The 25,999-nt window shown below is 47.5% G+C and overlaps 1 protein-coding gene across 3 annotated transcripts in view; it reads left to right on the forward strand.

The window, feature by feature from the left end:
* The window catches only part of PTPN3 (protein tyrosine phosphatase non-receptor type 3), a 77,813-nt gene extending 55,681 nt beyond the window's left edge, over positions 1-22,132 (forward strand). For all 3 annotated transcript variants that reach the window (XM_029920413.1, XM_029920415.1, XM_029920414.1), the window contains 7 exons: positions 7,567-7,657; positions 7,941-8,002; positions 9,808-9,954; positions 15,007-15,135; positions 15,996-16,141; positions 16,647-16,782; positions 18,409-22,132. In XM_029920413.1, coding sequence (XP_029776273.1) covers positions 7,567-7,657; positions 7,941-8,002; positions 9,808-9,954; positions 15,007-15,135; positions 15,996-16,141; positions 16,647-16,782; positions 18,409-18,486 — 789 coding nt within the window. In that variant the 3' untranslated portion in view covers positions 18,487-22,132. The remainder of the gene's footprint in view (positions 1-7,566; positions 7,658-7,940; positions 8,003-9,807; positions 9,955-15,006; positions 15,136-15,995; positions 16,142-16,646; positions 16,783-18,408) is intronic.
* The last annotated feature ends 3,867 nt before the right edge of the window (positions 22,133-25,999 follow it).

Here is a 25,999-nt window from a genome sequence, read left to right on the forward strand (position 1 = left end):
TCTTATGGTCTAATATTTGGGGATGTATCGTGAGTCCCAGAAACCACTAAATTCCAAGGTAGGACAAGCTTTCCTTGTGTAGCATGGATGTTCTGTACGAACTAGAGGTAAGGGGCTTCCAGGAGGTCCTCTGGGGGGAGATGTGTTAATAGAGGATGGCTGAGATTAAGTGGAGGGGGGAGGTCATTCTGAAGGTCACAGCCTGACTGTGACTAAGCTCCTGAGGTGTCAGGTAGCACAGGGAGACAGGCCTGCCTGGGTGGAGCCGTGCAACACGGAGTCCTGGGCGAGTCTCCCGGTGATGGAGTCCTCCCGGTGCGCACCGCTGTCCCTCCTCAGGCCGTCCACAGGGACGCACTGTGGGCTCTCAAAGGGGAGCAAGGGCTTGACTTGTTCTGAAACCACGCTCCAGGACCCCCCACCACTCAGCTGTTTTCCATATGGGAATCCCACAGAAGATCTTCCTTGCCCACTGTTCACTGAACTTCATTAACAAGTCTAAAAGTACTTGAGTGAGACGTACTCACTATCCCTGCGGTTCTGAGGAGTGTCCCTCTCCAAGGGTGATACCCCCACCACCTGCATGTGGCCTGAGGAGCTGGTTAGGGAGGTCCCGCCCCCAGCTGCTGGGTCAGCCCTGCTCCGTGTTGCTCCTCCTGGGTACTCCTCCTCACAAGATCCGAAGGAGGTTTTAGTGCGCAGGTGACCAGAGGGAGACAGGAGAGAGTGTATCACTCTTACCCACCCAGTGTCTCCTCTTTAGAGTGTGTAGTTGGACACATGAGGAACGGAGAACATAGACATCTTAGGGTTAATGTTTAGTGTCTACACTTGTCATTTAGTTCATACATGTCCTAGAGACTGAGTAGGGCCATCTTTTTAACTCCTATCTTTTGCAGAGGAGAGAACCCCAGAGCTGCTCTGTGATAGAGCCGGCGGGGGGGGGGGTACACGGAGCCCCGCCTCCCCCGTCTCCCCACACTGCCCCCCAAGGAACCCTAGAGCGTGGGAAGTAATGTAACAGTCCCAGTGATAGAAGGGGGAAGATGTCCCCACAGCTGCTAGAGCGGAGGAACGCTCGAGGAAGCCGGGTCAGACACGAGGCCACTACGCAGGGAAACATTTAATTGAGCACTTAGTATGTGGCACGTGCTTTAAGTGCCCCCCCTCACAGAGCCGCCATCCCCCTGTGTGCTGAGGGATCAGATCTCAGAGAGCTTAGCGCACAGTAGACCACTCCACTTGACTGGAACCCGACAGGCTCAGGAGCTTGTTTTCTGAGCAGCTACTCAACCTTAGGAAGCAGTAAAGTGCTGCCTGTGTGTGGGAGTTGTTGGTCGGATAGTACGGCGTCAGAGCTAGGAAAGACCTGAGAAGCAATCTAGCCACCCAGAGCCAGGCTTTAAGTCTGGTTCTGTCACTCACTTCCTGTATGGCCTCAGGTGGCATGTCCCTTCACCTCTCTGTGCCCTCTACTTGCCCAGCTATAAACTGGGTATCTCATGCATTGGTTGTAAGGGTTCAATGAGATAAACGCCCAGTGCATTGTTTAGCACATGCTAAGAATGCAATAAAAAGTAACAACTATTATTATTCTAAGAAGTATGCTTAGTCTCCACACAGGAAGTGGTGGAGTCTGCTGGGCTTGGAACGCTGGGGTGTCTGACTCCAGAGTCTTGGCTGTTCTGGTTTTTCCCCCTGTTCCTCTGGCACCATCGGCGTGTCTGATGGGGGCCATGCCCTAGACAGGAGCAGAAAGAGGAGGCCGGTGTCTAACCAGTGCCCACGCCCCCCACTCCACGTTGCCAACAGGAACGGGGTCATGGATGGAATTCCTCCTCTGATGGCTAGCTGGTGTTCAGCAAAACTTGTTTTGATGGGGTTTTTTATTGTTGTTAGGGGAATTCCCCACCCCTCCCATGGCTTTTGGTAAACAACTGCTGATGTGTTCCAGAGAATATGTGGTCCCAGCTGTAATAAAATCACGCTTAATAATAATTAGCATTTCTGTAGCACTTTGGAATCTGCCAAGTGTATTTCACATATGTCGTCTCTGTTGATTCTCACAACTTTAGGATCACGCCTCTGTAGACGGATAAAATCAGACTCGAGGATTGGGGACTTGCCTCGTGTCAAATAGCTGGTTGTTGGATAGAGTTCGGATTAGAATCTGTGTTACAGTCTCATTAGTGTCAGAACTCAGTATTGCTGGGTGCCACCCAGCTGCTCACCCAGCCCCCAGTCTGAGCCCTCCCCTCCGGGAGCTATACCACCTGAGCTACTCTGTGTGAGCAGATTGGCATCAAACTGCTCAAATACTCTACCTGGTTCAGCCAAGGTAGGGTGTCGCTCTGTCTCACATAAAGGAGAAGATTTGGGGTTCACATGGCTCCCAGTGTTTTACCACCCCCAGGATGCTCTTGCATTAAGGAACTCATTAAGTCTACCCCAGGTTCATTCCTTCCTGAAGGAAATTTGTGGCTCTTTCATGCTTTCCCTGAGTTGGCCTTTCTGTTGAAGCAAGGGAAAGGGTGTCCTTTGAGAACCAGCTTCCCTGCAAAAGACCCTTGTGCCTGGCCTCATCCAGTGACCAGGTGACTTGCAACTTCTCTGCCTCCTTGTCCTGTTGAGATTTCTTCCAAGACTTTTGGGGTGAGGCTGATAGGAAATGAACATCTGTCCCCCAGCCCTCTCTGCACTGGTCAGGGCAGAGTCTACGACACTCTACCAGAGGTCATGGCCAGCTAGACACCCCACCCATCCCACTGCAGCACCTTCCTCCTCTACCAAAGCCAGAGGCCGTCTTTTTCTCTCTTCTGACCCTTTTTTTCTGAACTCCCTCCTACATCGCCCGTATAGGAAACATCCACGGGTGTCAAAACAAGTGACTCACCAGCTTCTATGAGTACTATAAAAGTTGATTTGGAAGGACCAGGGTAGCTGAAGACTTAATGAGAGGTTTAAATTGACACATGTAAAAATTAGAGAAGGCAATTATACCTTCAAGATTAGAATTCATACCTTAAAAAAAGGATTTAGCAATTTTTCCAGATATTTTTTTTTCTTTAAGGAAAGTGTTCTGTGATGTGCGAAATAGCAGGAGCAAGTTGTGAGGGCGTTACGTTACAAATGCTGGAAGCCCATTTAAAGGACAGGGCACCCCAGCTCATTGTCATGTATTTATCTCTCTGAAAGGGACTTGATTGCAAAGAGTGGGGTCTGCATCTGGGACTATGTATTTAATGTAGCACTCTTGGGGATGCCTGGGTGGCTCAGTCAATTTGGTGTCTGACCATTGGCTCAGGTCATGGTCTCACAGTTCGTGAGTTCAAGCCCCACATCAGGCTCTGCTAACAGCTCAGATTCTGTGTCTCCCTCTTTTTCTGCCCCTCCCCCACTCATGCTGTGTCTCTCAAAAATAAACATTAAAAAAATTTTTTTTAAGTAGTACTATTTGGGGCACCTGGGTGGCTCAGTCAGTTATGATCAGGTCCATGATCTCAGGCCCCACATCAGGCGCTCTGCTGTGTGTCAGCTTGGAGCCCACTTCAGATCCTCTGTCCCCCTCTCTCTCTGCCCGTCCGCCCCTTGCTCGTGTGCGCTCTGTCTCTAAGTAAATAAATAAAGTTTTAAAAAAATAATGTAGCCCTATTGAAGGTCCTCAAATCACTAGCAGTAGTGTTAGTTCATTTCAGCAAATCCTTATGGGAAAGTAGAGGGAGGCTCTAGGTCCCCTCTAGCATCCGTTGCCTCCTGACTGAGTCAGGTACAGGGAAAGGGAAGTCCCCAGTGTAGACAGACTGCCCCTGAGGATGAATTAGGTCTACAGGGTGCTACTAGGGAAGCAGCCTGTCAAGGCCCTCATGAAAAGTGAGTTACCCTGAGCTTAATTGTATGGCTCCACGGCACCCCTTCCTCAGCGGTTTGCACCATTTGTTCAAAGCCACAGAGCCCATTATTCCTTTTTTAACGTTTATTTATTTTTGAGAGAGATCATGCAAACAGGGATCTGAAGCAAGCTCAGGCTCTGAATTGTCAGCACAGAGCCTGACACAGGGCTTGAGCTCATGAGCCATGAGATCATGACCTGAGCAAAGTTGGATGTTCAACCTACTGAGCCACCCAAGCACCCCAAGATTTTCTTTTCAAGTATTCTCTACACCCAGCATGGGGCTTGAACTCACGACCCTGAGATCAAGAGTCTCTTGCTCTGCCAGCTGGGCTAGCCAGGTGCCCTTGTAACTTGCAGTCTTCAAAATAGATGAATGAATATCTTCCAAAACCTGTACTTTATTAATCTTTTTATTGAACATAATTTTTTGGTATGACTGTACCATAATTTAAGTCAGTACCTCTCCCTGTTGGGAAGTTTTCAGGCTGTTTCCAGTCTTCTGCTAATTAAAAAAATGCTTTGCTGTAGATAAATTTCCTTGATATGTATCTTTATGCATTTTTGTCAGATAAAGCCCAGGAAATGCACATTTAAAATATTTAAACACTTCTATTTTACTTTTTATTTTAGTACCTTGACAATCTTATCAACAGATCGTTACTGCTGAGATACATTTATATACTTATTGTAATTAAGGCCTTTTGCTGAATCTGTGCTTTTCTGTTAGACCATCTCAAGTTGATTACATTTATGCTTTTATTTGGGGGAAAAAAAATCCTTGAACCTCCGGCTTAGCTTCACTGATTATATTCACTTAATTGGATTTTACCTCTATGCAGTTAGAAACAAAATGTCATTTGGGGAAATTTGACTCAGATATTCTCCTTACAGTATCAAACCAAACCTTCCAGTAAATTTTGAATTTATTTCTAGAACGATCTCTGTCCATTAAAGCTGTCAGACGTTTAAGTTGTTCAGTGGTGGGGCGCCTGGGTGGTTCAGTGGACTGAGTGGCCGATTCTTGCCTTTGGCTCTGGTCATGATCCCACAGTCATGAAATTAAATACTCCGTGTAGCCTGCTTGATATATTCTCTCTCTCTCTCTCTCTCTCTCTCTCTCTCTCTCTCTCTCTCTCTCTCCCCCCCCTCCCTTCTGTTCCTCTGCTCCTCCTTCGCTCACGCACATGGGTGCACTCTCACATCTCCCAAAAAAAAAAAAATTCAGTGGCTATTTGATTGTTACAAACTGAAATTGTGAAGATCAGTAGCTGAGCTCGGGGAGAGATTGTGACTTCTGTACCTTTGGTAAATGTGTAAGACATGACACAATCATTGTTACCAAAAATCTTGATGCTAGTTCTCTCCTGATGATTGCTGTGCAGTTTGTTTATTTAGTTACAAAGAGAAAGAAGAGCGGTGCGTGAGTAGGTCTGTAGGTTAAACATCCAACTTTAGCTCCGGTCGTGATCTCACAGTTCATTTGTTCAAGCCCCACATCCAAGTCTGGGCTGATGTCTCAGCCTCTGTCTCTCCAGTTCTCTCCCACTTGTACTCTCTTTCTTTCAAAATAAATAAATAGACTTTAAAAAAAAAAAGGAACCAATAAAAGAAAAACAGATTCACGGAGGCCAGTTTACACAACCAGAAATACAAGTTGCAAAAATATTGGAGGTACTACCGTTCAGCTTTCTTATTCAAACTGCAAACACCCGTTAGTTGATGTTGGCCACAATTTAGTGCACTACCCATTCTCATACACACCTGTAGGCGACTATGTGTATCAACGTCCTTAAAAATATGTTTTGATACAGTAATTCTCCTAAAAGTTTATGAGTAAGAACTTTGAAAACCACCTACTCAAAAAGTAGAATAAAAGTTAAATTATTAGAAACTATAATCCAGTAATTTTATGTGAAAGAATATTTAGAATATTTAAAGGACCTAGCCAGTCTATAATAAGTAGGAAAAAACAGGCTTCAGGCTTCAAAACTATAGTATTTCCCAGAATACTTCTTAGGAGATGTGAGATCCTCTGTGGTCAGATTAACTTGAGAAATGTTCAGCTAACCAGAATTAAATAAGCTTAAGTACTTTAGGTTTGAGCTTCTTGGAGATTCGTAGGACATTTGGTGGTTTGTATTTTCCAAATTTCTCTGACCTTGAAACTTTTTTTTAAATGTTTATTTATTTTTTGAGAGTGACAGACAAAGCATGAGGGGAAAGGGGCAGTAAGAGAGAAAGACACAGAATCCGAAGCAGGCTCCAGGCTCTGAGCTGTCAGCACAGAGCCTGACATGAGGCTTGAACTTGCCAACTGTGAGATCATGATCTGAGCCAAAGTTGGACACTTAACCCACTGAGCCACCCAGGCTCCCTGACCTTGAAACTTTCTAAGGAATACCTATTAGTACCTTTCAAAAACACTGGGGTTCCATAAAACATAGTATAGGAAATGCTAATTTGTAATTCAGTCTTACTTTTGAAAAGTGTATGTCTTCTCTGTTTATATGTGTACTTACATTTATTTGTATACATAGCAAACTGGAGGGAAAAAAACGTGAAAAGGGTTCTTTTGGGGTAGTGAAACTACTGATAATTTTTTTATTTATACTAGTCTGTTTCCCAGATTTCCTAGGGGAAGAAAAGATTGCTTCCAACATTGAGAAAAAGTTGTGCAAACTTTCATAAAACCACAGTGACTAGTGTTTCACTCTCTAGTTCAAAGTGTGAAAAACCCGTTGTATGAAAACCTCGACGGCAGGAGGAAACTAGGAAGGAATGGATGTGTCCGTGATCTGGTGGTGATGGTTTCACTGGTGCATACTTATCCCCAGACTCGCCAAGTCGTGTACATGAAATACGTACCACTTTTTACACGACAGTCATACCTCAGTAGAGTGTTTGCAAAGGAAAAGAAAACTCTAGCATTGAGTCAGATCTGAATTCAGCCTCCTGTTTGTGATGGTGAGCCAAGGTATTTAATCTCTGCTCCTTGCTTGCAAAATAAGGGTGCCTTAGTACTGCTCCCACAGCTGTTGTCAGAATCCCATCAGGCACTGAATAAATATGTAATAGGGGCTTATAGATGTGCAAAGATGGTTTAATTGGATTTTTTGCTAGTTATTGCATCGCACAGCGAGGATACCTCTTTAAACAAAGCTTACTATGTATTGGAAGGAATGTTTTTACTGTGGAAACATACTTCTGAAAAGATGAATGAAATTCTCTTATTCTTTCCTAAGAACCTGGTTCGTTCCATTAAACTGGAGAGAAATGTTTTTAGACGAATATAAATGGTCTCCATTGAACTTTGAGTCAGAATTCTTTTCTTTCTCAACTAGCTTTTAGCATTTGTCAAATAACTGTCATAAAGACAAGATTTTACCTGCCATGATCCATTATCTATGACTCAGACCCCTTCCTATGACTTTTCCCCCCCCAAAGACCCTCATGTTAAGAAAAAAAATAACTAGTTTAGTCAGTTTCTCCTGGTATTGTAGAATTTCTTATTAGGAAGAGTTTTCTTTTAAAATATAGCACCTAGTCACTTGTAAATGTTAAGATCTCGTAGACTTTATTGTTAAAACTATGTTTCCGACACTCCCATCACCGCTGTGGTTTGCAACGTTGGGTTTTTTGTGGGGTTGTGTTCCACTTCTGTGTTTGTTATGTAGCAACTCTACAGAAAGAAGCCCGGTCTGGCCATCACGTTTGCAAAGCTGCCTCAGAATTTGGACAAAAACCGATATAAAGATGTGCTGCCTTGTGAGTATCCGGCGTGAATGCCTCCTTCTCTCCCCCACCCCCACCCCCAACACGCTGAGATAAGGTTTCCCTTTTTAAAACAGATTGTCTGGTATTCTGGAACGATTTTCAGTGTGTCTGTAAACACCACCGTCTTTATTGCCGCCGTTTCAGACTCAGAACAGTTGGGGGATAGCGTTTATGCTAATGAGGCGAAGCCGCAGATGAGGATGGGGACTGAACTCTTGTTTACTAGGTCTATAAAAATAACTGGATAACTGGTAAATTTGTTTCTCCCCCACAGATGACACCACCCGGGTATTACTGCAGGGAAATGAAGATTATATTAATGCGAGTTATGTGAACGTAAGTCAAGAATCTGGATAAGAGCTCACTGATCACTGTAACAAGTGTGAAGGGTATGGGTGATGCAGTTGACCAGGAGCTTTCCTGTTTGCCCCCTCATTTCAGCTCCCCAGCAGTCGCTGAGGGAAGGCAGCATAGTCTTTTTCACAGAGGACAAAACTAAGGTTCAGAGATTGTAAATAATTTGAAAAGTCACAAAGCTAACAGACGGTGAGACCAAAACTCAGATATTGTGTCTCTGGCTCCCATCTGTCCTCAACTGCTGACATTTTTGTGGGGTTTTTTTTTGTTTTGAGGGGGGCTTGTTGGCCAGTGGTATGCTTGTAACTTTCTGTTTTCCTCCCCACCCCCCACATTATTACTGTACATCCCACCTAAAAATAAGGGGGGGGGGGGAACGCTTGTGCATATAACCCAAAAAGGAAACGTAAAAGATTTCACGTGTTGTGGGAGAAGCATTCATTCTACTCTGAAAATGAATCTTGGGCAACTTCCACGGCTCCTCTGAACCTCATTTTGTTCATTTAAACCAGGGGCCAGCACACTCTTTCTGTTGAGGACCAGATAATATTTCAGTCTTTGCAAGCTGAGGGAAAATGGACCATAGTACTTAAGTACTTATATAACCATTTGAAATGCAATCGTGTAAAAATACTTTTAAGACACTCTTAGCTTGCAAAGCGGCAGTCCGATTTGGCCCTCAGGCCAAAGTTTGCCAACCCCTGATCTACATGAACAGATGATTTCTCAAGTTCTCAAGTTACAGCAAAATGTCAAGAACTACCCTAATAAAAATGAGTGTTCTCAGCGATTCCATTTATTCCAAAACATCTGTGAATTCATTGACCCTCGCTTCAACGTTCCTAGTGTCTTGAAAGCAGAGCATCAGAATTGGTGGGGTCAGCAATGTCCCGTACTCTGTCCCTTTGCAGGAAAATGGGGGAACTGAGGCCAAGGTTGAAGAAGCCATGAACCAAGCATCAACCCACCAAACCATGAATTGGGTGCCTCTGTGTACCTTCCCCTCCTAAGAATGAGTGAATCACAGTGTCACTTGAACGTTCAGCCGGCTCTGGTGTTGTTTCATATTCATGACTCCATTCAGGGAGAAGAAGTAAAAGCAGAGCAGGATCGGGGGAGGGACACCGAGGACAGTTGAAGACATTTTGATGTTTAACATTAATCAACTCAAATAACTGTGTGAGATGATGGATGTGTTCATTAACTTGATTGTGGCCATCTTTTCACAACATACACATACATCACACCATCATGTTGTACACTTAAATATATGCAGTTTTTATTTGTCAGTTACACCTCAGTGAGGCTGGGTCGGGGGAGGACACCTCGACTCAATGACACAGCCATTAGAACCCTGCAGAAAGCAAAGTACAGCATAGTGGTGGGGTAAGCCTGTGTGGTCTCTGCTTCAAAGAAAAGTAAATAGATTTTGATGCAAAGCCTGGGTGGGGCAAGATTTGGGTATGTATTGCTGAAAATGTAGATGGCCAGTATTGATACAGCGGCAAAGATCATTCAAACTCTTCTGCATCGTGTAGGAACATTTCTCATTATTGCCTTCTGAGTGTCATATGGCTTTATCTTAAGTAGTTAATGCTGGCATTGTTGCCAAGTATCTTTCAAGGATTTTTAAAAATGGCTTCTTCTTTGATTTTTCTTATTGGCTGTACATTGACAGACAATTTGGGTGTGATGTCAGTTGCCAGCTGGAAGAGTTTGAGATCCAGTTCCATGGCCACCTTGTGGCAGTGACAGATTCTAATGTCTGAACGATCTCTTGCCAGATGGAAATTCCTGCTGCGAACCTTGTGAACAAGTACATCGCTGCTCAGGGGCCCCTGCCACATACCTGTGCACAATTTTGGCAAGTCGTCTGGGATCAGAAGTTGTCGCTCATTGTCATGTTGACGACTCTCACAGAGCGAGGGCGGGTAAGTGGCCTGATTTCTGATTCAAGCATGGGCATGTCACACTGTGCTCTGTGCAACATGAATCTCACACCTGGAAAGGGTCTTAAATGTCACTTGGTCCAGCCCCTACGTGACCCATAATTCTCCTTTAGAGACATACTCATAGGCACCTGCCATGTCAGGGAGCTCAGCACTCCTGTCCATTCCCTGGCCTTTCCCTGAGCTAATAGGAGATCACACAGCCCCTCCCACTCCCGGCTCAGATCCGTGACAATGAGCCAGAAGACAGTTTCCCCTGCCTCACCTCCCCTGCTCCAGACCCCCTGTGTTAACTGCAGCCTCCCCCACCCAGGACGAGGGCTGGTCCTGTGAAGAGCAGTGGCCATAAAAAGTGGGAGAAATTACAACCTCCGTCAGCCTCTGTGTCGCAGCAAAAGCCGATGCAAAAAGAAGAGAGAAGGGCTTGATTAGGAGAGTGATGGGCGCCACGCGGTGCTTTAGCAGGGCATGCATTTTCCTTAGGAACAGATCCCTGGTTATATAACAGAAGTCACTGTGCAAGGCGTACCTGTTACACGTTCCCCAACTTGTGCATACAGCACGATAACTTCATTATGAAACATTTATTCAGAAACCCATTCCAAAATCAGATATAAATTAACTTTGAGCCACCTGCTCTGAATGATCTGTGTGCTGCCTCCTCCAAGGCCTCTCTCCAGGTACATGGTTCAGAATACCAAACTGATCCATACCGCAAATCAGAATCCACGGGATTGGAAGGAATAGTGTGTTTGAGAACAATCTGTTTTCTCAACCTGAAACAGCAAAATAAGAATTCCTACTAATTCTGCAGAGAGAGACCCAGAGATTGCAAAGGACCTCTGTGTGTGTGCCTCCCAGGCAGAGGGCTCCCCGCTTCCGCAAGAACACCTCCAAGGTCCATCTTGTGGGTGTTCAGCTCTGATTCCTGGGTGGCTCAGTCAGTGAAGCATCTGACTTGGGCTCAGGTCATGATCTCACAGTTTGTGAGTTCAAGCCCTGCATTGGGCTCTGTGCTTAAAGCTCGGAACCTGTAGCCTGCTTCAGATTCTGTGTCTCTTTCTCTCTCTGCCCCTTGTGCTCTGTCTCTCTCTCTCTCTCTCTCTCTCTCTCTCTCTGAAAAATAAATAAATGTAAAAAAAGGGGGGGAGTTTAATTCTTACTTACAACTAGCTGAAATCCACATGGCCTTGAACTTCCACCCCCCCATCCCCCCGCTTCTCCCACCTGGAAGACACAGAGGAAGTTACCCCTCTCCTCTATGTACTTGGCCCTTTAGGGATCTAAAAATAATCTCAGACTTGCATTATTAAATTCTAAGTAAATACTCTTGTCTTCCAGACTCGGAACCCAAGGCCGGCACATGCGAACATGTGCACACTCTCTCTTTCTCTCTCTCATAAAAAGAGTTAGGGTGTTAGGGAAGTGATGTTGAAGCCATCCCCACCCCACACTGAGACCGTCCTTGGCAAAGTTGGCTTTATGGCCGTGCAGTTCTGTTGTTTAACCCTCCTAGTCCAGCACCACACCCCACACTCTGCGGGCCCAGTTCTGGGCCGTTTCTGCTGTTTTGTAGATGACTGATGTCAACGTAATTGCCTTCCCGTCGTCCCCACAATCTGCCAGTACCCTGTTTGAAAGCCGAGCCATATTGGCCTGCCTATTCTGTGACTTCTGGGTGCCTGGATGCGCCAGGTTCTCAGAATATTCGTGTAGGTGCCACTCTGCTGTGTCGTTAGGTCTTTCAGGGCTGCTGGGCACGGTCTCCTTACCTGGGCTGGGCTTCTCTTTCTGCTGTAAAGTTGGCTCTGCTTGTTCCCGCTCTGAGGTCATCAGCGAGCCGAAATAGGCATGGTTAGCGACAGATGATCTGCTACGGACACCAGACCCCTCTTCCCTCGTTCTGTTTGTCCCAGCTCAGAAAGAAAGGCCCTTTCTTCCGTGCGCTACGCCTTGCTTCCTCTGGCTGTTCTTACAGGTCCTGCCCCTCCTGCTCTGTCCTGATGATGTCCCGCCCACCTCCTCTTGTTCATCTGCCCTGCTCCTGAGCTCATCTGAGGTCTCCCTGGGGCCCAGGGGACTCTCTGTGTCCCAGCCTGTCTTTCTGACTGAGCCCATCCCAGTGGCCCCTTGTCCTGAGTCAGCGGTCCCTTCGCTATCTCTGGCCCTGGGGACTCACCCTGTTGTTTATCAATTGTTACAAACCTGTTCTTCTGAAATCCAGGATACACGATTCCTCCCTCTCCTGTTACAGACTCTCAGCTGACCTGAGCCCTTTATCCTGAGGATCCTTACCTGGTCCTCACCAGCACCCATGGCTTCTGCCTGGGTATGTGCCACTTCTAATATGGATGATCTCATACCAGTTGATTCACTCTCGGAGCTTCAGTTTGCTCGTATGCAAAACAGAGACAGTAATCGTATGTACCTCATAGGGTTTTTGAGGCCAAGCTAATGTCTGTAAAAAGTACCATTTAGAACTAGGCGTACGCTATTCAATAGATAAGTAGGTAGGCGTTAACATCCCCCCCGCCCCCACCAGCCAGCATGAATGTGGAAACAGACTCCAAGAAAGAAGTCTAGTAACTTGCCCAGGATCACACACTTGGTTAGTGGAGCCCATTATTATCCAGGATTAAAACTCAGGGTTTCCACAGACCCCTCGCTCTTTCTACCACACCTTCAGTGCTTGACATCCAAATAGACCTAAAATCCAGTTCTGATGAATTCACTGGGCGTCTCTGGAAACACGTACTTGTGACTCTGCCTTGCATGGGCTGATCACGTCAGAGAGCCTTCCCCTCGGTTTTCCTGTGAGTAGGATGCCTAGGAGTCTGGACCCTGTCTGGGTCTGCAGCCCGCCCAGATGTGATGTGAAGCCGGCCCCCATATGCAGGGGAAACTGGGAAAGACTGAAGAAAGAGGCAGGCCACTCCAGGTTGGTAGGTGGCGGTTTAGGGTCTTTTTTTTTTTTAAAGTTTATTGATTTTGAGAGAGAGAGAGAGAAAACATACCAGGGGAGGGGCAGAGAGAGCGAGAGGCAGAGAGAGTCCCAAGCAGGCTCGAACTCATGAACTGTGAGATCATGACCTGAACCGAATCTACCTGAGAGTAGGTGGCATTTAAGTAAGCAAAGGGGACTTCGAGGCTCATCTTCGCCACAAGACAAATGGCTCCCTACCCCTTCCCACTAAATCTTAACCGTTTATAAAGAGGGGCACCAGGGTGGCTCCGTCGGTTCAGCATCCGACTCTTGGTTTTGGCTCAGGTCACGCTCTCACGGTTCCTGGGCTCAAGACCCACACCGGGCTCTGTGCTGACAGTGCAGAGCCTGCTTGGGATTCTCTCTCCCTCTCTCTGTGCCCCTCTCCCACTCGTTCTCTCTCTTTCTCTCTCTCAAAATAAATGAATAAACTCCAAAAAAAAGTTTATAAAGAGACCCTAAGTGGGCTCAGTTATCTGTGCACTGTTTTCAGCACTGCGTTACTACCCTACGGCTCTGTCCTCGGAGCAGCCCCTGGGAGCAGGAAGGACAGGCGGATCCCAGCCTCCAGGGGCAGAAGAGGGCATGTGGAGCCGCTGAGTGCCCAGGTCCAGCACACGGGCCAGCGTGTGGTCACGTCCCTTTGATGACGTTCCCCAACACCCAGTGAGGACAAGGCAGATACAGGCCAGAGAGTATCGACTCTGCCTTGGGTTCTGGGGACAGCAGCCCCTTCGTGTCTGTGGAAGTCAGGAAATGCCCACTCCCCAAACTACCTGCATTTAAGGTTTGCAAGTAAATTCGTAACTCCAGCTTCCCAGCAGTATACTTTACTTCCAAATACTCCACATGACTTTTGAAAATAAGAATAGAAAAGTGTTCCAGACAAATTACGTGCATCTGTTGGTTTATAGCCCCTTTAAGCTGTACACAAATATAATTTTTATGTAAGATATTGCAACTCTAGGCTTGGAGAAAAAAAAATTTTTTGAGTGAGTCAGAATTTGATGGAACTATGATGGGACTGACAGCTTGGCCCTGAATTTGAAGCTAGAGGCAAGAGCTAAGAGGCCGTGGACAAGCTTCAGGGTTCAGAAGGGAGGGTTATGTGGGGAAGCCGCAGCGGCCCTGAGACCTTGGCCAGGTCACTTACCCCACAGAGGCCGGGGTTCCTCATCTGCCTTCCAGGAGTGTGTCAGCTCCATGCGTCATCTGAGGGCTGAGGGGACATTGCTTGAATGTAATGGGATGCTCATCTCAGTTTGGGAACTTCTTTTCCTGGGATTTTTGTGAAATCTCTGATCACCCTTCTCCACGTTGATGTGGGGACCCCATAGCAACAATGGTAACCTGAGCCCCCACAGTGAGCCTGACACTGCCCACCATTCCCTCCAGCCTCTGTCACCATCTGGAAGCAGGTGCTCTCCCCATCTGTCAGATGAAGACTGAAAATCTGAGAGGTCGGGTAGCAGGTTCAAAGTCACGTGGCTACCAGAGGAGAAAATGAGTCACGTGGAGTTCTGAATTCCACCTGTGTGCTCTTAACCTCGGTGTCTTAAGGCCTCCCTTCTACTCATGTGGGTAGGGGAGGGATGGTGAAGGTAAGGTAGAAGGGGGGTAGTGTGGAGAGCAGAGAAGGGGCCTGAGGGCCTGGAGTGGGCCTGATGGGGGATTGGAAAGGATGAGAGGGAGAGGTCGCTCCTAGGTCCAGGCGCTGTGTCTGTGGCCTCTCCCGTTCTCCTAGCAGGTGGACCCCAGTGAGGAAGAGGGTGAGCTCCATACTCATCCTCCAGGCTCCAGCCTCAGGCTGGCTTGAGAGCTGCGGCCTGGCTCTCTGCAGGCTGACCCTCACCCTGCTCTCCAGGAGAGGGAGGAGGGAGGCTCCTCTGGGATCAGGGGACAGATACAGACCACATTGACTCTGCAGCTCTCAGAGTTCCTGGTGTAAGTGAGGGGGCTCTGGCCAGACACCCACCTGTCTGTCCGGGTATCGGCTCACATGCACCACACCCACGGCAGAGGTTAGCTCACACCCAGTGGTTCCCTTGCAGACCAAATGTCACCAGTACTGGCCTGATCCTCCTGATGTCATGGAACACGGCAACTTTCACATCCGATGTCAGTCAGAGGACTGCACCATCGCCTATGTGTTCCGAGAAATGCTGGTCACCAACACCGAGGTGAGCGGGGCATCTATGACAAGGGCACAGCCTAGAGGCAGGTGCGGAGCCAGCATCCACGGGGGCCTGCCCAGGCCAGTGAGTCCAGGCCTGTTCTGCTTTCTCTCCCGGTGAGCGTTTGGGGACATGCTGGTGAAAGAACCAGCCCCCTCTTCACGACACCACCGTTCCCTCTAACCCGCAGTGGGAACGCCCGAGTGCCCCTTGGCAGATAAGTGGATCAGCAAGATGTAGTATATTTACAGAGTGGGGTACTATTCAACTTTTAAAAGGAGGGAAATTCTGGTGCATGTTATCGCAACAGTGAACCTTGAGGGTCAAGTAAGCCAGTCACGAGAGGAAAGTATAGTGTGACTGTGTGGAGCCCCTGGGCTGGTCACGATCAGACAGAACGTGGTAGATGGCTGGCTGGCGGCGGGGGGAATGAAGAATTAGTGCTTCGTGGGTGCAGCGTTTCAGCTTGGGAAGATGAAAAATCCTGGTAATAGATAGCGGGGATGTTTGCACAACACTGGGAATGTACTTAACGCCGCTGAACTGTATACACTAATGGTTAAAATGGTAAACTTCATGTTACATATATTTTCCCTTATTAAAAAAAGAAAAAGCCAATGTGTGTGGCCCTAATGGCAAGTACCGTAGGAGCGGGGGGAAGAAATTGCAGTGGACCCCAGTAGTGGAGGAAAGCAGTGCTGAGGGGGTGGCCTGAACCGTGTCCCATACGGGGAGCTGGAGTTGTGGGGGGCCAGCGCAGGGCAAAAGGGCATCAGGAGACAGGACCACTGAGCCGGGGCCAGGGCCAGGCTCCAGCTGCCCACTCTCTGGATTGAGTCACCAAGGCCCCCCTGCATCTCCCGCAGACTGGGGAAGAGCACACTGTGACGCATCTCCAGTATGTCGCGTGGCCTGACCACGGCGTTCCGGACGACTCCTCGGACTTTCTGGAATTTGTAAACTACGTGAGATCCCTGAGGGTGGATGGCGAACCGGTGTTAGTTCACTGCAGGTACTGTGGCTTCCAGGTGTGGTTTGGTTTGGTTTTTAAATACACATATTCCATAGGGAAAGACCCGAGGAAAGTTGGCAGAGAGCACCCTAAATCCCACGAGTCTCTGCTTTTACAAGAAGGCTCTGTTTATTTCTTCGCTGTGGCAAGAGGATTGGGAATTTTATGAAAGCATAAGCCTCTGATTGTAGAACTGAAGAAACCCACTCCCCCCTCAGCTTCCCCTGTGTCCTTGAGTCACTGACCTTCACAATAGATGTGAACATGAGGGTACAGCCCTCAAAGGTGGGTTTCTTTTCATTGGTGTTTAAGCCCCTGGCCTCAATATATGAGGAGAGGCCTTTTCAGCCTGTTGGGGAGCACACCCTGAATGTGTGTTTTGTATTCCTGAAGATCAAGGGAGGAGAGCTCTTGGAAGTAAATGTGGGAACTGGCTAAGCGTTAGGCTGGGCCGTGCAGAAATACTGCCTGAGCCAATCCCGGGTCTCCGCTTCTGTCCCCCCAGTGCTGGCATAGGTCGTACTGGTGTGTTGGTCACCATGGAAACAGCCATGTGCCTGATTGAGAGAAACCTGCCCGTTTACCCACTGGATATCGTCCGGAAAATGCGAGACCAGCGTGCCATGATGGTCCAGACATCAGTGAGTAGAAATCCATTGATGAAAGTATTAACAATGGCCCACGCTTTCTGAGCATTGCCCTGGCCCAGGCCTGCATGAAGGGCTTTGCAGGTTAAGAGACCAAGGCTCAAGGGCACTGCAGTGCTTGCCCAAGGCCACAAAACTTGTTGGGCTGAGCGACTCCAGAGCCCACCCCACCGGACCTCTGTCTCTCACTGCCCTTCCCGTTTGCCTCCTCCCCGTGTGTTTCCAGCCAGCTCCTCAGCCAGGGAGCAGCAAAGGTTGCAGTCTTCATTGCCAAGCTGATGGCCCATTTTTGTCCCTCAGAAGCAAGGAGAGTCACTTGCAGCTTTTACTCCACCTGCCTGTTTCGGGAGAGCCTTTTGGCTCAGTGGACGTTTCACATGGCCCCACTCTCTCCTCCTTGGGCTGCCTCCCATGGCTGTACCTCTGGCTAATCTGCACTGCAAGTGTCCTCAAGAGGAAATCTTGTGGTTTTTCCCCTAGAACCACAGGCGGGCGGGGCAGGTGATGTAGAAAAAAAGAGCATGATTCAGGCTCCTCCACATTCTGGGCGACCTTTGGATAGTCTCAGCCTCTCTCCAAGCCTCAATGTCCCCATCTGCAAAATGGGGACCATCCCACATTCACTGAGATAATTGCATACACCAGAGAGCCCCAAGCTTGTGTGTAGTAGGAAAACTGAATTCGTTATAAATCTCAGCAGTAACAGAGGAAGTCCAAGGGTAAGAACTCGCTGGGAGAGTATCAAAGCCAACTTTGAAACGTCAAGGAAGGCTTCCGGGAGGAGCGGCCTCTAAGGCAAAACCCCCAAGGTGAATGAGGCGGAGGAACCAGAGAAAAGAGTGGGAAGTCCACACTGCAGCCAGCTCCGTGTCCTCACAAGCTCAGGGACAGACTTTATGAGATTTCTCTAATGATCATGAGCTCTTGTTTTATATTATACTCAGGAAATACAATTAAGAAGGGAAAAAATCAAGTTATTAAGAATATTGTTCTCTGCCCTGTTGCATGGTATGGAAGACCTCATGGCCAGTTAAAAATTTTCACAGTGCATCTTCTTGGTAGATTTTTCTAGGTGGTGAGGCACAGTCTACATGCTTCCTTTCACCCCGCACATTTCCCTAAATGAGTTTCTTAGGTGTTTGTTAATAGAAAGAACCATATGCCACAGAGCAGCTTCTAGTGGCTCTCCTTTCTTAAGACAAAATCCAGACTCCTTCACCTCACCCTGCACAGCCAGGTCCCGCTGCCCAGGGGTTCTGGGGGGGGGGGGGGCTCCCAGCCCAACGGCGCCACTCCGAGTGGGCCATCAGAGTCTCCACACGTGAGCATACAGTAGAATGGCCACCGTGCAGTGACTTCACTCCTTCTCTGGCTCCTCACTCTGCTGCGGTTTCCGAGACCCTTTCCCCGCGGCTCCCTGGGAGCAGCCCCCAGCCCTCACCATCAGGAGTCAGGGCTTCACGGGCGTACCCTCTCCGCTGTGTTGGAGCCCAGGGTCTGGCCTGGCCCGGAGCTGGAGGCCGGAGAGTACGCATGAGCGATGTGAGAGTGAGCACAGATGCGGCGGGAGGCAGAGTTTACGGAGCTGCGGTGGGCTGACGGCGCCCCTTTCTTTTCCAGAGCCAGTACAAGTTTGTATGTGAAGCGATTCTTCGTGTTTATGAAGAAGGCTTAGTCCAAACGCTGGATCCCAGTTAAGACAACTGTGAAAACGTTCATTCCTCTTCCCCAAGGGCATTCTCCTTGAGGACGGACCTTCTCTCTGGAAGCAGCAAGGGGAATGTGTAGGCTGTGGGGAAGGAATGAGCACATGTGAACCCAGGCACTTTAAAGTTCTGTAGAAGAGGTATCGTGTACATAGGAACTGTATAGACACGCATGCAGTTACAGCGTCCTTTAGGCCCCGTTACTCCTCAGAACGAGGTCAGCAAAAGGGGATCTCAGTTTCGGGCCTGTCCTATTGCCTTCCTCCCTCGACATCACCATGTTCCTGTAAACCATCCTTGGGCCATTGAGAGGGGACGCCGGCAATGCTGTTGACCTCCCCAAAATAAGCTGGTGTGGCTATTGAGAGTCACTTGGATGTTTTGTGTGTATATGTGTATCGGACTCTAAGGGCTGAGCTTTCTGTCCTTCTAGGCGGAGCTGGAACCATTAGCATTCCCCTGCCCCGTGCGAGGGAAACCCTGATGAATGTACTAAATGGCAGGGTGGGGGGATTTCAGGCTGAAGAACTTCCTTCCTCTGTCCCGTCTCCCTGCCACGTCCCGTCCTCATGTCTCTGAGAATCCTGTCTAGATGCCCTGCTTTCTCCCTGTATTACTGACCCTCTTCAGGTGCTCACACAGTGCCTGGACCGGATTAGTCATGTAGCTTCGGGCGAGTTTTCAGTTGAGACTCTGAGAACGAGGACTCCCGGTGCGTCCTGTCACCTATGCGTTCTTTTCAGGAGCAGGCGCTCTTTGCCTCTGCTTTGCCTCTTGCCGTACATGCAGACCCCGAGACTGGAATTATGACTACTGAATCTACTACATGGATTGCTGCTACTTCAAGCTACGTTACACTTGAAACATGATGATTTTCCTGAAGGGAGATGGGATATCATCTAAACGTGCAGAATCTTGGCCCTGCTGAGGAAAGATCGAGTCACGGAGCCATGGGAAACCCAGCTTCTGGAGGGTTGTCCGTGGATGTGTGTGGATGTGTGTGTGTGCGCCCAGGGTAAGTGTTTCTCAGGACTCCTAACTTGATTCAAATTACAGTTGAGTTTATATAAAGAATGAGTCTCTGTATAGAGGAACAAATGTGTGCATTCACCCTCAGCTACAATGGTCTCCATTTCATTTCAAAGGAGAGGATCAGGCTATCTGAATATAAACACAATTTGATGTTAATTTATTCTAAGTACACCCTGATTTTGATTGTCCTGAAGAATTCTGCCTTTGTTCATACTGTGTTAAATTTTTTAAAAATTTGTGACAGGACTGTAGCAAATTATTATTTAAGGAAAATAAATGACGTAAAAATTTTAATGTGGTATTTTTAAATAGCGGTTCTTATGTATCCTGAAGGACAAGGAAGCCAAGCCAGTTTCTTAATGGGATTTACAGAAAAAGGATGCTTTTATATCATAGTGCACAGAAGTGAAGCCATTTTAATGTTTAGCGAACTCTGGACCAATTGAGTAGTTTCCTGGACACAAGATGGATAAAGACCCATACGATGGGAGGTGGGTTTCTAAAGGTTCTTTATCTCCAGACTTAGCATAGTTAATTGCTATGGTGCAGGGGTGCGTGGGAGGGGCTCCACAGCGCCCTGGCCGGCTGCTGTGAAATAGGACACCACCTAAGCCCTCAGATTCAGCTAACCAGCGGAACAAATCAGGAAAGGTTGGAATTATGCAGTCGGAGATTTGGTTCCTGGTCCCACTCGTCAATAACTAGCTCTTGGCCCTGCCACTTACGAGTGCTGCCTCGCTTTCCTCTATTTTCTGTAAAATAGGAGAAACAATGCAGACGCTGTGGGTTGAATATGAGGATTGAGTAAAATGCCATCAGCATGAGTTTTCGTCAGCTAGAATCTGACACTGCTCCAGAGGCATTACTTGGAAGAGTTAACGTACCAGTGATCAGCCCAAACACCCATGAAACAGAAGTAGAATTGTATGGATTTTTCTAAGAGAAAACTTCTTGTGCTGAGAACAAAAGCACAAAGGGATATCCTCATGCCAGTGCCTTCTTTCAGTCTGGACTCAGAAAAAACTCTACCAGTTAAGTCCCAAAAAAGAGGGGAAGGTGGAAAGCTGAGCTAAATTTAAATACCATTGGGATGTTTAGCAAATCATTGCCATTTGATACAAATGCATCATCCCCCTGTATGCAAGAAGCTCAAGAAGTCTAAATGTGTTTAGAGAGTCGTGTTTTCTTTTAACCAAATTATTTAATACAGTTGCAGAAATGCTGTCAGTACTGTACATAAACTTCAAAAAGACTTACTTGCAACTAGCCTTTTTCTGCCACTGTGCAGGCCAGAAGTTCAGACCCAGCAGATGTTACGAGGAACAAAATTTATGAAATACTAGGGAAGAACAAGACAAGAGAATTATCTAAAGGGGCAAAATATACAAGTAAATATGACTACAGATACAACCTATTAAATTTTGTACCTCAGCATTCCCGCTGCCATACTTTATACCTACAAACAATTATACTAAAGCCTTTTTTGGTCCTAAGTGAAGAGCATCTGAATCATGGGAAATATGTTGCCTGAGAAATTTGGCTGAATATGAACAGAGAGGACATTTTACATTTGTGTTTTGTTCTCTGGAAATCTGATCAGACCCAGTGATGTGCTGACTTGAGATGGGACATCCCCCCCCCCCCCTGCCCCCGTCCCTCTGTCACACCTGCTTTTGGAGTTGTGGCTTCCTGGGGAAAAAAAAGATTGAACTCCGTTTGGCTAGGGGAGGTCAGGATGTGGGGTGTTCTTTCACCAACGTGTGCTGGTGTATAATTCCTACCACAGTAACTTATATTTAAAAATCTTTTTTAATTAATTTTTTTATTTTAATTCCAGATAGTTAACATTAAAAATGCTTTTATTTAGATTAGTGTAGATGCTGTTTCTTTTGTGTGGCTACCTGATATTTTCGTTGTTGTTCCTCAGAAATTACCATTTGAGTGCAAAGAAATAAAAAAGAAAGAAAGAAAGAAAGAATTATTTGAGTGAAATCAACAGCCCTTTTCATCCTTCAGAGGTAACAAAAGGTGACCTCAGTAGGGAAGGCTCATAGGAGACCTAGACTCGGGTGAATGCATCATCCTCAGGCCTCAATTTCCTTATGTGTATAAAGAAGGAATTTGGGCTGGACTAAATGAGTTCTTTGGTTCTTTTCAACGTTTACCATTCTGGGTGTCTGTATTCAAGAGAATAGAAATTAAGCCTAAATCAGAGCCTTATAGGTACTGGAGAGAGATGTGTCATGTTTCCATGGCTTGTCCAAGAGATTGTTCCTCTGACCTTGGCAGGGTTGCACGCCAAGTCAAGGATTGCCACCGTCTGATTCTTGCCATTCTGCACTGAGATCAGAATCATAAAGATGGCAAAGACTGACCTCAGCCTGACTCTGAGGAGCCAAACTCTGAGGAGTCTGATGGTTGACTGTCCGCCATCTTTGTAACCCACATTCTGTTTGCAGCCATGAAAAAATTGGTGTTACGTAGTTTTGAAAAGTATCTTAATGAGCAATACTTCATTTCTGTAAATTAGGGATGTTTTCAATTCTGACCTGTCAGTGACTCGACTGAAAAAGTTTGATCAATATAAAAACATTCAAACTATGCAACACTGTGTGTTGACATTTTTTTATTCTAATCATTGTCTTGATTTCTGAAAGAGTTTTCTTATTATTTTTGGCCTTTTTTTTTTTTTGTAAATATTAACTCTCTTGGAGTAGAATACTCTCTGCCCATCCCTACCTTCCCTCTGGTCAGGAGCATGACCATGCACAGTATCTGCTTCTGTCTTGACCTTGTGTGGCTAACTCTAAATCTGAATTGGGTTCAGCTGTCATGACAACAGTAGCTTACACAAAGAAGGTTCTGTACTTTCTATCACGCAGGGCTGCCAGCGTGGCTCCATGATCCCCAGAACCCAGGTTCCTTCCAACATGGCTGTCTGCCAACCCCAGTGTGCAGCTTTACACTCAGGTCCCTGATGATGTCTCCAGCCAGCAGGAGAGAGGAAAGGGGAGGGAGAAAGCAAAACCCCTTCCCTCAGGGCATGTCGTCTGGTTGTTGTGCATCCCATTGAACAGAACTTAGTGGGAGGGCTACCCCTACTGCAAGGGAGTCTGGGAAAGGTTTTTCTTCCCAGAGACCATGTGCCTAACAAATTCAGGAGCTCTGTTTCTGAGAAGGAAGGAATGGGTTTGAGGGACAATTAATGATCTCTGCCGTAGCTCGACCCTGTGCTCACCTTTCTTACTTCTCACAAAGAGCCCATTCCTCCTCTCCCCAGGGTAGACAGCCCAAGCCCCAGCCACTTGTGGCATGAAGCTCAACCTCCTATCACCTTCGGGTGATCTGTGGTCTGCCCCATCAGCTCTGGGTGGCTCCTGTCTAATGACCTGTAAACTCAAGACAAGTGATCTCCCAGCACGGCGCATAAACCATGAAGTAGAAACAGGAAAACCGCATCGAAAACTCATTCATAAGAGCGAAGAATAGGAAACACTGCTCCAAGCAATTTTAGGAGCCCACTGCACAGGAAAAGTGAAGACGCTTCTGGCAGGCCACTAAGTCCCTTGGATAGCTGTGGACCTCCATGGCCACATCCAAGGTGGGACTGTGGTGGGCTGCCTTCGCGAGGACAGCACAGCTTTGAGAGCCTGCTTACTCCTGGGACAGTGCTGGCGGAGGTCCCCAGGCTTGTGGTCTCTTTGCCAGTAGAATTCCAGCAAGTACCCACAGCTGAAGGTCTGGTCTACAATGACCTTCTGTGTTTTACTCATGCCTCTTCACTTAAAGGTGGCCACCTGGAGGCCACCAGAAAGGGAAGCTTGGATGAAGGCAAGACCACTCATCTAACCTTTGGAGCTACCCAGTACACGTTTTCCAGCAGAGAAGTCTTGAAGGTGGCCTGCTGCCCCCAGCCTTGTCTCCTAAGGCCACTGCTTTGAATAGCTGCCATTGAAGAATAAAAGCAATTGGCATTTTCTGTCCTCGAAGACCTTAACTTTGAGCACAGGCTACAGGCTGCGTCCCTTAGCGAAGCAAGACTGCCTTCCACCTCTGCCGCGGGCCCCTGGCTCCAGCCCTGGTCCCTCTCAACTAGGAGCAACAGTCACTCTTTTTGTATCCTTCCGCCATTTTCTCTATTGCGGCCTCAGTCAGCACGTGGTCCCTCCTCCAACGTACTGCAGATGACACTTCCATCAAAGTGATACGTTAGTCACTATATAAAAGGCAATTATCTGTCCTTGCCATCTGCTGGCCTGCCAATTCCACTAAGCCAGTGCCACATTTTAGAGGTTATTTGCAGTATCCCACTTTCAAGGATCAAATTCTGAATCCAGAAACCAAAGGAAAGTTGGCTGGAGCACAGTGAAAGTTTATTTCTTCCAGGTAAACACAGGAGTCTAGAACTGGTGGTGCGGCTGCATGGTTATCATCATCTGTGCCCCTCCGATCTGGTTGCTCCACTAGCCTCAACATAGACCTTCCACCTCACGGCCCAAGATGGCTGGTGAGCTATAGTCATCACATCCACATTCCAGCTGGAAAGAAAGAGGAAAATGGTAGGGGAAAATGCCTTTTGCCCCTAAGGATAATTCGTGAAAGTTGCGTAGACTACTCTGACTTACAAACAGTTGGCCAGAACTTAATTATATGGGTACACCAAGCTGCAAATGAGGTTAGGAAATGTAGTCTTTATTCTGGCTGACACTCTACCCAGCCAAAATTCAGGAGTTTTATTATTGAGAATTGTTATTTGTTATTGAGAATAGTTAGGGCACAATTAGCCTCCCCTGCAAATTCCTTGACTATAGATCCAATGAAGGACTGATTTATGAAGAGTCACCCTGCTCAAGACTCAGCACCAGGGAACAAATGCAATAATGTCATTTAAGCAAGACAGATCCACCATCCACAAGCACAGCGCTCGCGTGCTGACAAGGTCAGCACCTGTTACACATACAGAGCATTTGAATAAGAGGAGACCGGTAACACAAACTTAACCTCTTTTCTAAAAACCCCAGAGCCCTATCTTCATCTGTGGCCACCCTGTATCCATTACTTGTGGAACCCTAAATGCCTGGATTCCTCTCATGGTCAAGGAATCCTCCGGGATTTCTCTTGAGGCTGCCCCCAGGGCTTGGGAGACCTGTGGGGAGCCAGGGGAGACCTGTGGGGATGAGGTGGCTGAGGTCCCGGGAGAGATGGTTGCAGTGAGGACCAGGTGAGTGGCCGCAGCCCGCACATCTATCAGAGGAAGAAGAGAAGACTCCAGAACTGATGGGTGTGTAGAGCGGGGAGCCCAGGACTGGCCCGTCTCTGGGTTGGGCAGCTGGCTGGGTGTCCACAAGCCAGGAAGAACAGGTGTGAGGAAGAGAATGAGATTGTCCTTTGGGTCTGAAGTCCAATGTTAGGGACACGGGTAGCCGAGGAGATTCACACAGCCTGGTCTGAACGCGAAAGTTTATTCTTAAAAATGATGTAGGCACTTCCGGGGCCTGAGCACCCCAGTCTGCCACAGGAGGTGCCTCTTGTGCTGCTCTTATTTAATTGTTAATCCATTCAAATGCTGTTTGTGGTGAAACCCAATTATGAAAAGAACCTTCCTGGGGTGAATATGCATTTGTCATAGACTTGTCAGATGGCAGTCACAAAATGCAGGGTAAACAGTAAAGGAAAAAAGAGAGAGGAGAAGAAAATTCAGGTAAAATAGTTTTAATCATTCGCCATGCATCATGGAGAAAGTACAACAGAACTGCGTGGCCTGAAGGGTCATGGCCCAGGGGAGGAGTGCTGCGTGGACTCTGTCCAGAGCGTGAAGTCACGGTGACCTAGGCCTCTGGGGCTCCAGCGAGGAACTTGGCTCTCAGATTTCGCCAAGCCCAGGCGCATGGCTTTGGTCGCGGTGAGAAAACTATCTGGCAGAGGCCGGAGGTGTGTACGTGAGAACAGTCCTGATAGTAATCCAGGCCCGTAAGTCAAGTTTCTAAACAGAAGATGTGCTGTTTATAAACCAACCATAAAAACTCAGAAAACAAACAGAAACAACTGAGAAATGCCTAGAAACCGTCTAAGATAAATGTTAAAGTCAGAATCCTACAGCGGTCTCTGGTTTCTTATCGCACATCTGGGTTGTCCTCAATAAGGCAGAGCTTGTAGGGATTCTGTTTGTCTTTTGTAGGCACCGCGCAGAAGCGCAGGGGCCCAGGAGGCCCGCAAGCTGCGCCCTTGGCTTCGGACCAGCTGGGTGTCCTCCAGGCTCCTGAAGTAACCTGACCTCAGGCAAGCCCTCCCCCACAAAAGCTTTAGCATCATCTTTCTGCCGCCCTCATCCCAGGGAAAGCTCTCCTGTCTTGTCTCCGTACCGTCAAGAACTGAAATAGATGTTCATGGCAGAATTCTTCACAATGGACAGAACTTGGAAACCAGCCATAAGTTAGTCCGCTGACGAGTTGAGAAACAAAACGTGGTCTGTC

The sequence above is a fragment of the Suricata suricatta genome, chromosome 13 (assembly GCF_006229205.1).
Source record: "Suricata suricatta isolate VVHF042 chromosome 13, meerkat_22Aug2017_6uvM2_HiC, whole genome shotgun sequence".
Taxonomy (NCBI): domain Eukaryota; kingdom Metazoa; phylum Chordata; class Mammalia; order Carnivora; family Herpestidae; genus Suricata; species Suricata suricatta.